Consider the following 13,243-nt stretch of genomic DNA (forward strand, 5'->3'; position numbering starts at 1 on the left):
TTTCATTTCATCTTTCACTGTGTTGCACTTTCCCATACAGAAATTCTATCCTTGCGATTTTCCATTTTCCCCCCTGCATAGCACCATCAGCAATCAGATGTTCTGGTGGTTTTACTCTTAATTACCATTGATACTCTGAAAGATCCTCGGCTTTTCTTCAGTAGCATATTGAGGGTTTTCAACTTTAGCTGATCACCAGCATTGTATCATCCATCACTTTATTGGTACTCCATGAGTTGCGACTTTGTAATAATGCCGCTTGGGGTGTGTGTGAAAGCCCTAATAAGCAGGCATATACATAGAATGAAGGCTACTGCTAAGCTTGTAAGCTGCCCTGAGTCTTCAGAGAAGGGCGGGATATAAATGGAATTAAAAAACAAAACAATTGAGACTGGAATTTCCATCATAAAATGCAACCACTTCATTTAGCGTTGGCAATCCCTGCAGTCGTGGTTGTCATTAACTGAATCTCTCAGTGGTTAGGCAAGGCAACTTTCTGCCAGCATCCCACAACCAAGTGGGGAAGCTGGCAGGAAGTTGCAAGTACCCAGCCCACAGGCAGGTAAGCAGTTGCAGCCGAGTGGAGAATGGAGCAGTAGGGGTGTGGGGGAGTGTGTGTGTGTAAACGAGGGTGGTGCAGAAGTGCAGGTTGGGTTGGGAGCATAAGAGACATAGGCAAGAAGGGTCAACAGCGGTGTGGTGTGGGTCAAAGAGATTCAATAATGGTGTGTGGTGATCCACACCGTGGATGTGCAGGGGTATATGAATAGCCAGCATGGCATGAGCACAGAGTGGCTGGGAAGCTGTGCATGCGAGACTTAGCCCAGCAACGTAGGATCTTCCCTTCTGGCTTCTTCACTGACTTTTAGGGGAAGCTGGCAAGAAAGGTTGCAAGTGGTGGTCATAGGACACTACAACTGGTTATAAGTGCAAACTACTTGCCAATTGTCCAATCACAATCACATGATTAGGTGGGTGCTGGGACAGCCCAAACTCTGAAGACTGGTTGTAACCATTTGTTCAGTGCTGTCATAACTTCTTATGGTTGCTGAACAAATGGTTCTGTGTTGAGGACTAGCTGTATATTATCTATTTGTATGGCTTTCTTGGTTAAATAACAATTGATTTACTGTACTTTCTCTTACACAGTATGAAATGCTTTTGCCATTGTCACTAAAGTCATCATCCACCTCTAGAATCTTCCTATATCACTGCTGCCCAATACAGGTATTTGCTTGCTTTAGCTGGGCAGCTGGGACAACCTTAGTGTTCTGGAACATGGTAGGATTATATATATATATTTGGCATACAATGCTTGTGTTCTTCATTCACAACCTCCAGAAATACCATGATGAGGCAATATAGCAGGACTAGAGCAGGAATAAATAAATAAATAAAATAGTGGACTAAAAAAACTTTAAAATGTTTGTAGACTAGCACATCAAACTATTTGCCACTTCTGCTAGCTTTTCCATATATCCCTAAAATACAATTTCTTCAGTTTGAGTTCAGAAGTTATGGGAAAAAAGACTTTTCAAAGATTTGCATGCAAATTTTACAAATAGAAATAAAAACAGATGTACAACTCCACCTACTTCTTTGAACAAAATTAAATCTCTAATACTTTTTTTTTAAATTAGAAGCTGCTGAATTTGAATTTATATTTATTTATTTACTGCAGAATCCCTTGCTTTCACAGGTTGTTTTATAAATTTGTTACTATTTATTGAAAGGTCTCATGGCAGGAGATAGTCACATGAAATTCAGCAAAGATTAATATTACATTTTGGAATAACAATCCTAAAATTTTGAAAGAAAACCCTAACAGTTTCTGGAGATGGGACCCCGAGGTAAGCTGAAATATAGGTGATCAAAGTTAAAAGTTCAGTAAACAGGTCAATAGCTTTTTAAGCAGTGGTTACAAATAATAAATAAAACTACTGGCAAAAGAAAGCAAAAACAGTACCAATAGTAATAAGACTCCTTGGGTGCAATCCCCAAACATCTGGAACACCTCTTGAACACCATCAGCATTGACAAAATTACTATCAGTCAATTATAAAAAGGCAGCTTTACTTGAAACAGTTACCTCCTGCGATGATACCTCTAACATTATCAAACAGTATCTGTTTATCCTAGGTCCTTGGGAAGGATTCTAAAGGTGTATAAAAATGCTAAATCTAACTGAAACAACTGGCTGACTTTGTGACCAGCCATAATAATAATAAATAGCCAAGAACAGAGAATTGGAACATTTGATGTCACTAGAGTTTGGGTATTTATTTTAAAGTGGAGATCAGTGTGAACTACTCCATAGTACTGCATGTGATAGAGCCCTAGCAGGTGCTCCACTGTCAGCCTCCAGAATACTAAAAAAAATAGGAGATAGATAATGGAAGCATATAACTGGAATATAATTAAAACATCTGGCTTGCTTTCTTTTCCATTAGCAAATATTCTCCATAGAGTTGGTACTTCTAAAAGCATTCAAAACTGCAGATTTCTTGAGATCCAGCTATATATAGTACATGATCTCAATTCCATGAAGTAAAATATTTTAACGTATTGGTTTTTTTGCCCCCCCCCCATCATTAAAAGGAATGCACTGAAATATTACAAAATATGCATGATGATTAATTTGGCTTACTGTATGAAACAGCCATTGGCTTAATGCTAACATCTTTATACATTCATATGATACCGTGAGTATATTATTTGCAAATAAAGGCAAATTGTAGATATTTTAGAAAATGTCAGGTTACTTACAAAAAGTGTACAGATTGAATAAAATGATTTCCAAGCATGTGTAATCATTGCAGATTGCCATGTTTTCTTGAAATATAATTATGCATTTCATTGTATATATCTTTTCCTCCAACAATTACCTCCGTGTGAAAAAAATACTGTATGTAAAGCAACTGATTTTAGGCCACAGAATAGCTTCTTAAAAATCTATTAACTGCAATATAAACTATTGCAATCAACAGCAAACTGCAGTAATGTCAAGAAATCACACGCATAGTGACATCATGCAAATGCTTCAATAATATACTTGCATCCTATCTTCTGACACAAGCAGGTAGTCTGTAGTATTTGCATGGTAATATCATCGTGCATGTGTAATCATTTGCCCCAGATAACCCCTGCAGAGACACCCATGGTGCAAACTAGTGCTACTTTTTTGTTCTTCATGGTGCTACTTCCTTCTGGCAGAATTTCTTTGGAGCACATGGTCAGCCTATGGAAACTAGCCCACAATTTCTGTAGGGTCAGTAACCAACTTGGATCCATCCCATGATGTCTTAAACTGTTCAGGAACAGGAAATTCTTTCTGTAAGGAGGCAAGATGGACAATATCAGGATGGAAAACTTCTTTTACCATATTGGCTATTAGGGCGATCTGGCTGCAACATCTGTCACCCCATTGATCGCCAGGGTTGATTCGGCTGATCTGGCTGGCTAGGCAGGCGTCACCTTCCTCCCTCGCTGCTCCATGTGTGTCCCTCCCAAAGCTGAGCACTTGGTAGAAGAGGACGATAATCTCAGATAGAAGGGGTGTACCATATCTGTGGCAGCAAGCTAGTTTAAGAGGCCTAGATCAGGGGTAGGCAACCTTTGCTCTTTTATGACTCGTGGACTTCAACTCCCAGAATTCCTGAGCCAGCATGGCTGGCTCAGCAATTCTGGGAGTTGGAAGTCCACGAGTCATAAAAGAGCCAAGGTTGCCTACCCCTGCCCTAGATAAGATTATATGACCTACACAGCTCTTCAACACAGGGTACACACCTGCAGAAAGTAGTTATTTATACTGCTAGTTTTATGCTACTTCAATCTAGCAAATACAGGTAGCTTACACATCCCATAATACAAGATTGCTGTCACATTATGTAACAACAATAGCAACAATACAAATTCAATTTCAACATTTTAATATGCATCCTAAAATCAGCATACCCACAATTTTCAACTCCTCAGTTCTAAAGGGCTCTGCAGAACAACCAGGTATTTTTTTTCCTAATTTCTAGTATATTAAAGGGGAGAGAGCTGTTCTCATTTCCAGGAATAAGCTGATCCACAAGATGGGACTTCCAACAGAGAGCTGCCCCCAAAAGTGTTTTACATTGAGGTGATTACTTCATTAATTTCTTAGGGTCTTGCGGAAGAACAGGGTAGAACAACAGCTAATGACCCTCTTTTACCGGTCTACTATAGAGAGCGTCCTCTCGTATGGTATTGTGGTTTGGTATGCTGGTCTGACAGCTGCAGACAGGTAAGTATTACAGAGGGTAGTGAGCACAGCACAAGACATTGTGGGCTGTTCCCTGACACCACTGGATGACATCGCCAGGGCTCGTTGCCTTGGAAGAGTGAGGAAGATTCTCAGGGATGACTCACACCCTGGACGGTATCTCTTTACTCTCCTACCATCCGGTAGGAGATATAGGAATATAGCCAGCTGTACCAACAGGCTGAAAAATAGCTTTTATCCATGGGCTGTTAGGCTTTTAAATGGGACATAATCTTATGCAGAATTGACTTGGGAGGCCGGTGTGTGGTGTAGTTGGTTCACATGGTGTGGTGGGATGGAGGGTTTGTTGTCACTGTGTGTTGGGGGTAGAGAGCACTGGGGGAGGCTCAGCTAATCTCAATTTACACATGTTGTACTTTGACAATAAAGGTTTATTATTATTATTATTATTATTATTATTATTATTATTATTAATTATTATTATGCTGTGATCGATCATGTAATAATACACAGAATATATTGCTAAATACATTAGCTCCAGAGATACTGGGTCAAAAATTGTATAGTTTCTTCACACTTTATGTACCACTTTCTAATGGTTACCTCTTGATTTTGTAAGAATTTCACTTCTGTATGCTACTGCATATGAATGAGGTTGAGCACCATGGCCCAGAACTGCTCAGGTTTATCATTTCTTTGTCTTTTGTCATCTACATTATGCAATGTTTTAACCTTTCTGCAGATGTTTCCATCCCCTTAAGTTCTCTGCATTCATACGACATGACAGTTAATTTGGGAATTCCATATATACTTTGCTCTGGGTACATATTTCTGCACCGTGCAATCGTAAACATCATCAGTTGTTTCAATGTGCAAATGCATAAAACAGGGTACACTGATTTAAAAAAGGTTGCTAGGATAAGTTCTATGTATATTGCTCAATACAGCAGTTGAAAAAGAAGTGGGTCACTTATGTATCCAGCATGTGCAGGTACTGCTTTATCTAATTTCACAGCAAGAACGTAAGGGAAAAAAAACTATGACACACAACATCCAACCTGACGGATTCAGGACATTCACTAGAGGGCAACAGCCCTCCTGTAATAATTGCTTTCTAGCAACTAATACAGTACACATTGATTTTGAAAGAGGCAAATAACCATCAAGACATAACTGAAAAACTCCTATTTGGTTCTCTAGAAGCCCTGTTAGGGTCTTCCAGCAGTTGCAAAACAATCAGGGAAGCTAGCAGTTTTCCTTCTTCCTCCTTTTAGAAGAGTGAAAAATAACAAAGAAATAATTCTGCCATAGCATAATGAATAACCACCCACCCCAATTTATGTCTCTTTCCCACCCCTCCCTTGTGAATATATAGGGATGAAAACCAAAATAACTACAGTAAGAGTTATTGGACTTTCTTGACCTTAGTTTCTGTCATACAAGGCTGAGGAATGAATTAACCATCACGTCCAATAGTTGTTTAGTAAGCAGCACTGACTGAATCAGTTATTTTGTCGGCCAACAAATCCAAGATCCTGTGGAGCTAAATAATTTGTCTACATTCCTTGACCCAAACACTTAGCCAACGTTAGTATATGTTAACTGCTTTCTCTGTTAAGCATATCATATATAAATCACTTTGTCATACAAGCTTAACAGGATTAGAAGAGTTAAATCCCATATTAAAGACTTTTAGGGAAATGCTTCATTTTATTTATTTACCAAATATGCATGCTGCCAATTTCATTTTGATTCATGACTGCTGAGAGCACTGAAAATGTCCATGGTATATATAGCGGTGTAAAATAATAAAATATCCATCATAAATATAAACATTAACACATCCACAGTAAACTAGCAAGCAAATTTGGTCTAGTGAAAAGATTTTGATCTTGTGGTCAAGGTATCAGCCTAGAAACCAGAAGACTCGTGAGTTCTGCGTTAGGCGTGAAAGCTGACTGAATGACTGGGAAAATAGGAGGAGGAGGAAGTATTAAGTATGTTTGCCATTTTGAGTTATTTATAAAATTAATAAAAGATAAATCTAATAACAACAACAACACAAAAGCTTTTTGAAGGTATTTGTGGTCATACAAACCAAATTTCTAAGGACTAAGTGTTCCAAAAAGCTTTTTCAAGACAAAATAAATATCAGTGATACACTAAAGGATTCAGTGTATGCTTCAGTGTTTTGTATCAGACCAAAATGTGGTACTTACATAATCGCCATCCAATGGTATCAGGATGTTCATTTCAGATGACTTAGCACTCACAATCTCACAATCTAATGATTCCTCACTGAGGTATATATGACAGCCTTCAGTTTTGTTCACTGAAATGGTTGGCACTTTCCCAAGTACCTAAGATCGTAAAATCAGAAATCAAAACTAAATAATTTTTTATCTCCCCAAGAGGCTATTCCCTAATTCTAAAGCTCATACTGGCCTGTGTGTAATTATTTTAATCTGCCTCAGAAGAGAAAAAACAGGACATTCTGTAACATGAGAGAAATTCTTTGAACTATGGGATACAACTAACTAAAAGCAATGTTTTTAATAAGGCAGTGATTGATTGCAGTCCAAGCTCAGCTAAAGTGGGGGGCTCTTACCCTTTATCCAGTTTCCTTAATTTATCTCTACCACTCAAAATACCAATTTCATAAAGATGGGGAGATAGATCTTAAAACTGAATAGTCCTTTTTTCTGTTTTGGATTTGTTTTCCCATACTAGTGTTATATGAGGATGGGTTTACCTGTATCTGAATGTCCTTGGAATTTATTACTTCAACAATACCAACAACATTGTCAAATACAAGGCCAAACTTTTTACAGTTGTCTAGAAAAAAAAAGAAAAGGGTCATATAGAGAGTTTTTACAGTTACGGTATATTGTTTTCATATGAGAAGGCATTTATTTGCCACCTCTTGCAAATATCTGTGAATAGCTTTATTTATATGGTTATCCCTATAGATATCAACAAAACTATATTAAAACCTTATATTCGGCTATAAACCCCTTGCAGAATTGAACAGTGTTACACTATGCTTGTTTATTTGGAAGAATAAACGAATGCTTGCCTAGAAGACTGTAATGGGTGGTGCATTCCTAAACATCTTTATTTGGAATTAAGGTCTGCTGTGCACCATAAGATTTGCTCAAGATAAATATGGACAATATTTCAACTTTAGTCTTGTCCTAGAAGTAAACTTACCAATAGTAATGGAATTAACTTTTCCTTTTATCTGTAACGTAGATTTACTGCATTTGAAGATGTAAGCTACTTGCTTGAGTTCAGTATCTGAAATTAAGAGGTCATTCTTGTCCACCTGGTACTCCTGCATTATTTAAAAAAAAAAGTTTAATTGATCTTATATTAGCTGTTACCGCTAAAGAGAAAGTAGTATTTGCACTTTCCTCTCAATCTCTACTGTTTAAAGAGACTAAAGGCAGGTGATGTAGAAGAGAAAACATAACGTGCAATTATATTCTACAATTGTTTTATTAATTTCCCAATTTAGCAGTAAATATTGTTAGGACATAACACTATTTATGTTTGAGACATTTTGGTATAGTTGTTAGGGTGCTGGTCTAGAAACCAGGAGACTGTGAATTCTAGTCCCACCATTGATATGAAAGTCGCTGGGTGACTTTGGGCCAGATGTTCTCTATCAGCCCAACCCACATCACAGGATTGTGGGGAAAAAGAAGGCAGGAGTATTAGGAATGTTTACTGCCTTGAGTTACTGTACATATAAAGAGGTGGAATGAAAAAAATATAACAGCAATACATAACACGTATTAAAAAAGAAATATGGTTCAAAATGGAAATCAGTACAATACAAGTTAAATATCTTTATGTACAATAGAGCATAGAAGAATGAATCTATTACCTATTTGCTTCATATCCTTCCTGCAAGATGCATACTACAGATCTCACAATACTTCCAGGACACAGTTAAAATTCGGTAGCAAAATCTCAGTTTAGTAATATGTTTCCACCCTACGGTTGCTATCACTTTAATGACCAATCTTAACCCTTAGCAGTCCCTGAGAGCAAAATAACTAAATTATAGTGTTTGTCAAGAGCATTCTATCTTGAACATTTGGCCTTAGGTGAGGAAACAACTTATATTGGAAATGAAATTTAGTTAATGTCATCACTTTTTCCCTTATGATACAAGCAAACATTGAATTTTGGGCTGAATTTCCTAAATCCAGCATCATTCTTTTCTTCTCCTTTTTGTAAATTTCTTAGGATAAGAAATAGGATCCTGCTCTTCAAGAGAATTTGGAAATTACAGTAGTTGAGAAATACAGCATCACGCCCATGTTTTGGTAACCCATAAAAGCCAAGAAGATTTGAGTACCAGTATTTACAGGGCTCTCTCTCACACCAGATGAGATCAATTCTGTAGGCTTATCCTGAGGGAAGCTGATGAAGGTCTCAGCCTTCATCATAGTAAAGACTAGGATCTCCGGCCATAACTATATTATTATTATTATTAAAGGATTGATAAGGAAGAATAGAATGAGTTGTAACTATTCATTGTTTTTCCTTTATTAGCAAATGTAAAACGAATAATCTCATTCTCGTTCACCCAGAATGCAATCTGTTTAAATATGGAAATGTCTTATTTCTTACCTGGTAACAATTTAATCAAAGTCTCACAATAAATATAAAGTAGATTTACTATATGATTGGCACATTTTCCAATCTAAATTACGGCCCTGCTATTTCTTGGTGATTGCTCATCCAAGTATTAACAGTGGCGTAGCGTGGGTTGTCAGCACCCGGGGCAAGGCAACCGGAAGCGGAAATAGAGGGGCGGGCGGGCGGTGATGTCACGGCACTGCTGAAAAGACGCACCCCGCAGCGGCGTAGACTTTCCAAGAAGAGTCGCGCGCATGCGGGATGCTTCCGGGTCCCTCTCGAGGGCGGCTGGGAGGGGCTCCGACCTGCAAGAGCCGCTGCATTCAAGCTCGCACGTGAGCCCCGCTAAATAAAGCCACGCATGCGCACGAAGCTAGGCCGGCCGGCCAGCGGGTCCATCTTCGCTCGGCCAAACCTGCCAGGGCGCCTGCGGGGCGCTTGCGGTTGGCCTGAGCCTGGGCAGAGAGTTGGCCGCTTCTATTTATTTTATTCAGTTTATGTGGCCGCCCATCTCACCTGCCGGACTCATTTCGCTTTGCAAGAAAGAGCAGCTCGAGAGCGGAGCCAAGCCAACTCTGTGCAGCCCTTGGGGCTCCCTGAGCAGCTCAGTGCGAGCGCGCCCCCCCAGATGTTGCGCCCGGTGCGGCCGGCCCCCCCTGCACCCCCCACGCTACGCCACTGAGTATTAACCAGTCCTAGCCCTGCTTAGCTTCTCAGCCCAAACAAGGCTAGTTAGATGTTGCCACCTGCTGAATCCAATATATGTTTCAGTTGCTTATTTAAAATTCTTAGGACATAAAACTGTTAATCCTATTACAAAAAATCAAGCACACAATGCCTGGGGAACAATTCAATGGACAAGTCACTTACAATCAATTGTAAGATAATTTCCAGGTTACCTAAAAGTGAGTTGAACTTACCACTCTCCATTTCTTGCCTTCAAGTTCTAACACAGGAGAGTAACTCTTTTGAGGAGGTGTTTTGGGAGACTCAAAAGTATAGGTTTTGGTAGGAGATTGAATCGGTACTCCTTGAGCACGCAGACCGGGATTTTTATGGGTCTTCTGGTCATCAGAGACATGTCGAAGCCCTACAAAAAATCATAAGCAGTAGTATAATTTTTAAAGTTTTTTTTTTACTTATAAGCTTTGCTTTGTGAATATATGATAAGCAAAGTATTATTCATGTACTGCATGGGACAAATTAGCATATATTTGAATACATTTGTAGAAAATTCATTTGGTTTTATTGTCAAATTTAAAAATATGGCAGAGCTTAAGGTTTCTCAGAAAGTAAGGAGTAACCTTAAGCAACAGTCTCCTGGGATAATTCATGATGCAAGACGTACTCTCAGCCTTTAAATGTTAGTTTCTAGTTGATAGCAATATGTTTCGCTGATATGAAGGCAAAGCATATGTCTGTCTAAACCAGAATCATGAGACCGGCTCTCCAGATGTTTTCATCTCCCAGCACCCTTCATGTTATTGCCCAAAGCTGTTGGAAGATGCTAACAACTGGAGGACCATAGCTTCTTTGTCCCAACCTGAGATATTTATTTTTCAGTGCTCTTACTGACCTGACTGTCCTCTACACTGCTGCCAATTTATTTATTTTTTAAAAATTATATAGCTGCCCATCTTTTAATCAACTCTGGGCAGGTCCCAATTAATACTCTTATTGATCTGACTGTTCTCAAGCACAAATGTGAGCATTTACATCTCAGTAAATCCCAAGTATTGGCAGTATGTGATGTACAACTGAACCCATGTCCAAACAACTATAAATGTGGTTGTAGTAATTAAAATAGGACAATAAATTCAAAATGGGCTTGCAATATGTCCCAGAAATAAAACATGAATGTAGACTTCTAAGGGAAAAATGGTGAACTAGAGAAGGCTCAATTAAAAGTGAAGAATAAAAAACCGGCAGAATAAAGAACCAGTGAGTAGATCAGCTATTCATAATTCCTCTCTGGACAAGGAAAGGACTTGAGATTGCCCACAAGTGCCCCAAACACTTGTTCCTTTATGAGCAGGTTGCAAGGCAGCAGTCTCCAGCAGGCTTAAACTCTGGGAGACAAGGGAGCAGCAGTGCCTTTAAGGGTACTGAGTTCACATGCTTCCTTTTTCTAATCACTTTCAGAAATTGTTTATTAACTGCTTTTCAGCTATTAGGTATGCTTGATTCAAGAATTTTGAAAACAAGTGAGTTTCCTCCAACCCTTAGTGATTTTTTTTAAAAAATACAACACAATTCAACTGTATTAAATAAAATACAGTACAAAACCAAATACAGTTTGGATTTTAATTTTTTTTTCTTTTGAAATAAACAGCAAAGGGGTGATTAGAACTTTGATTTTGGCATTCCATGCCCCACTAACCACCTGTGCTCCACAAACCAACCCACACATTTGCTTAATGACTGCTACATGGAGACCAGGGATTGTGGTTGTTAAATGAGGCAATCACATATGCACCTTGCTTAATGAGCAAAACTCTCAACATTAATTTCTGGTCCTTTGTTCAAGAATATGTCGAATGTTAAAAAATGTTAAAAATATTTTATTCCAGTGTCAAATTTAATTGTTCTTATCCTTTAGTTATAATCTTTAGTTCCTTCTATTTCCTCTAGTGTTCAACCTTCTAATTCCATCCTATCATTTTTTTTAAAAAAAGAATTCAAAACAAAAGCATTTTCCCATGGGAAGGATTCTTATAATTAATTTCAAAGTCCATTTCAAATCCGGCTGGAACCTTAGTCTGTTTGTAACTTTCCAAAATCAATACTCTGAACACCTTTTTGCTGCTTATTCCAAAAAATAATTTTTCTTAAACTCATACTTAAAACTTCTTTTACTAAGGAGAAGGAGACTCACTCAATGGATGCAATAAAACATCACTGTTCCAAAAGTTCTTAATATCTGGTAAGCGGTAAAAAAATAATAATCAAAAAGTGATTAAGAAATGAGGTGTGGTTGAGCATTGTGTCCACACAGGCTACATCAGATTGTGAGCTTAGATGGAATCCCTTGATTCCCAGCTGCTCGCATAAGCCAAACGCTAAAACCTGGGTTCCTGCGGTCTACTCACAAGAAGGAGCTGTCTGGAGTACATATGGGCAATCTCACAACCTCAAATTTCTCTGGAAGGTTTTGCCGGCTATGATCCAGCATCTGGCTGCCCATCTCCATCATAAATGCCATCCCCCCCCCTTCAGCGATGTTCAGCTCACCATATCTTCACCAGAAATGTCTGCAGTGTCAGATTTCCAAGTTAAGCATTTTTAGCATAAAGGTGTTTGCATACATAGAAAGCAAGTGCTTTTAACTTTTATAAGAAAATGTTGGGAGGAATGGTTTGAAGAGAGGCTTAAGTTACGGTGGGCGTCGTACCTTTGGTAATTGTTTCTCCCTGGTTCAACTGAGCAAATAAGGCCGAACGAGCAGCAGTTGTATCATCTTTTGCATATTGTGTATCGATGGCAGGAGGAGGTCCTGGTGGCGGAGGTGGTGGTGGTGGAGGGAGGCCTTGTTTGTTCACTAGAGCAGGCAAACTTGATGCTGCTGAGGCTACTGGACCCTAATTTTTTTTTTAAGTAAAGAGATGAAGTTTCTGTAAAATGCAATTTTACTCCAATATTGTAAAAATAACCAAATGGAACAGTCCAGCTGATAGACGAAAAAGATGCGATGTTTCTCTATAAAAGCCTTACAGGTAGTCCTTGATTTTTAATAGTTCATTTAGTGACTGTTCAAAGTTACAACAACACTAAAAAAAGTTGAGTTATGACCATTTTTTCACACTTACAACCGTTGCAGCATCCCCATGATCATACGATCAAATGCCTGGCAGTTGAGTCATATTTATGACAGTTGCAGTATCCGGGAGTCACGTGATCCCCTTTTGTGACTTTCTAACAAGTTCCGTGTCACTAACTTAACAACTAGTGATTCACTTAACAACTGTGGCAAGAAAGGTCATAAAACGGGGCAAAATTCACTTAACAAATGTCTCACTTAAAACAGAAATTTTGGGCTCAACTGTGGTCGTAACTTAAGGACTACCTTTACTCATCGGCTATTTCACCTGGTAACTAGACTTCCATTGCAGCAAGGATGCTTGAAAACAGGTGGTGGAAAATTTGTGCTTTATAAAGACAACACTACTATACATTTACAGAAGAAACACCTTAACAAAAGATCTATGCCTCTGTGCCACGGTCCACCTGTTCTAGTAGGTTGTTATATGATCTGAGCTTCACATTTTCTTTTTTATGTGTGTGTGTGTACACAAAACAATATATGACTGTAATTATATGCGATTTTATTCTTTCAGAATTTTAGTA

General features: G+C 38.5%; 1 protein-coding gene across 3 annotated transcripts in view; it reads right to left on the reverse strand.

Annotated features, from left to right (window-relative positions):
* Positions 1–1,489: 1,489 nt before the first annotated feature.
* CAP2 (cyclase associated actin cytoskeleton regulatory protein 2) overlaps positions 1,490–13,243 on the reverse strand; it is a 39,784-nt gene continuing 28,030 nt past the window's right edge. For all 3 annotated transcript variants that reach the window (XM_083360666.1, XM_083360668.1, XM_083360667.1), the window contains exons 8-13: positions 12,291–12,477; positions 9,820–9,989; positions 7,460–7,583; positions 7,002–7,084; positions 6,469–6,609; positions 1,490–3,331 (exon numbers count right to left, since the gene is read on the reverse strand). In XM_083360666.1, the coding sequence (XP_083216792.1) occupies positions 3,248–3,331; positions 6,469–6,609; positions 7,002–7,084; positions 7,460–7,583; positions 9,820–9,989; positions 12,291–12,477 (789 nt within the window). In that variant the 3' untranslated portion in view covers positions 1,490–3,247. The remainder of the gene's footprint in view (positions 3,332–6,468; positions 6,610–7,001; positions 7,085–7,459; positions 7,584–9,819; positions 9,990–12,290; positions 12,478–13,243) is intronic.

This window comes from Vipera ursinii (genome assembly GCF_947247035.1).
Source record: "Vipera ursinii genome assembly, chromosome: 3".
Lineage (NCBI taxonomy): Eukaryota > Metazoa > Chordata > Lepidosauria > Squamata > Viperidae > Vipera > Vipera ursinii.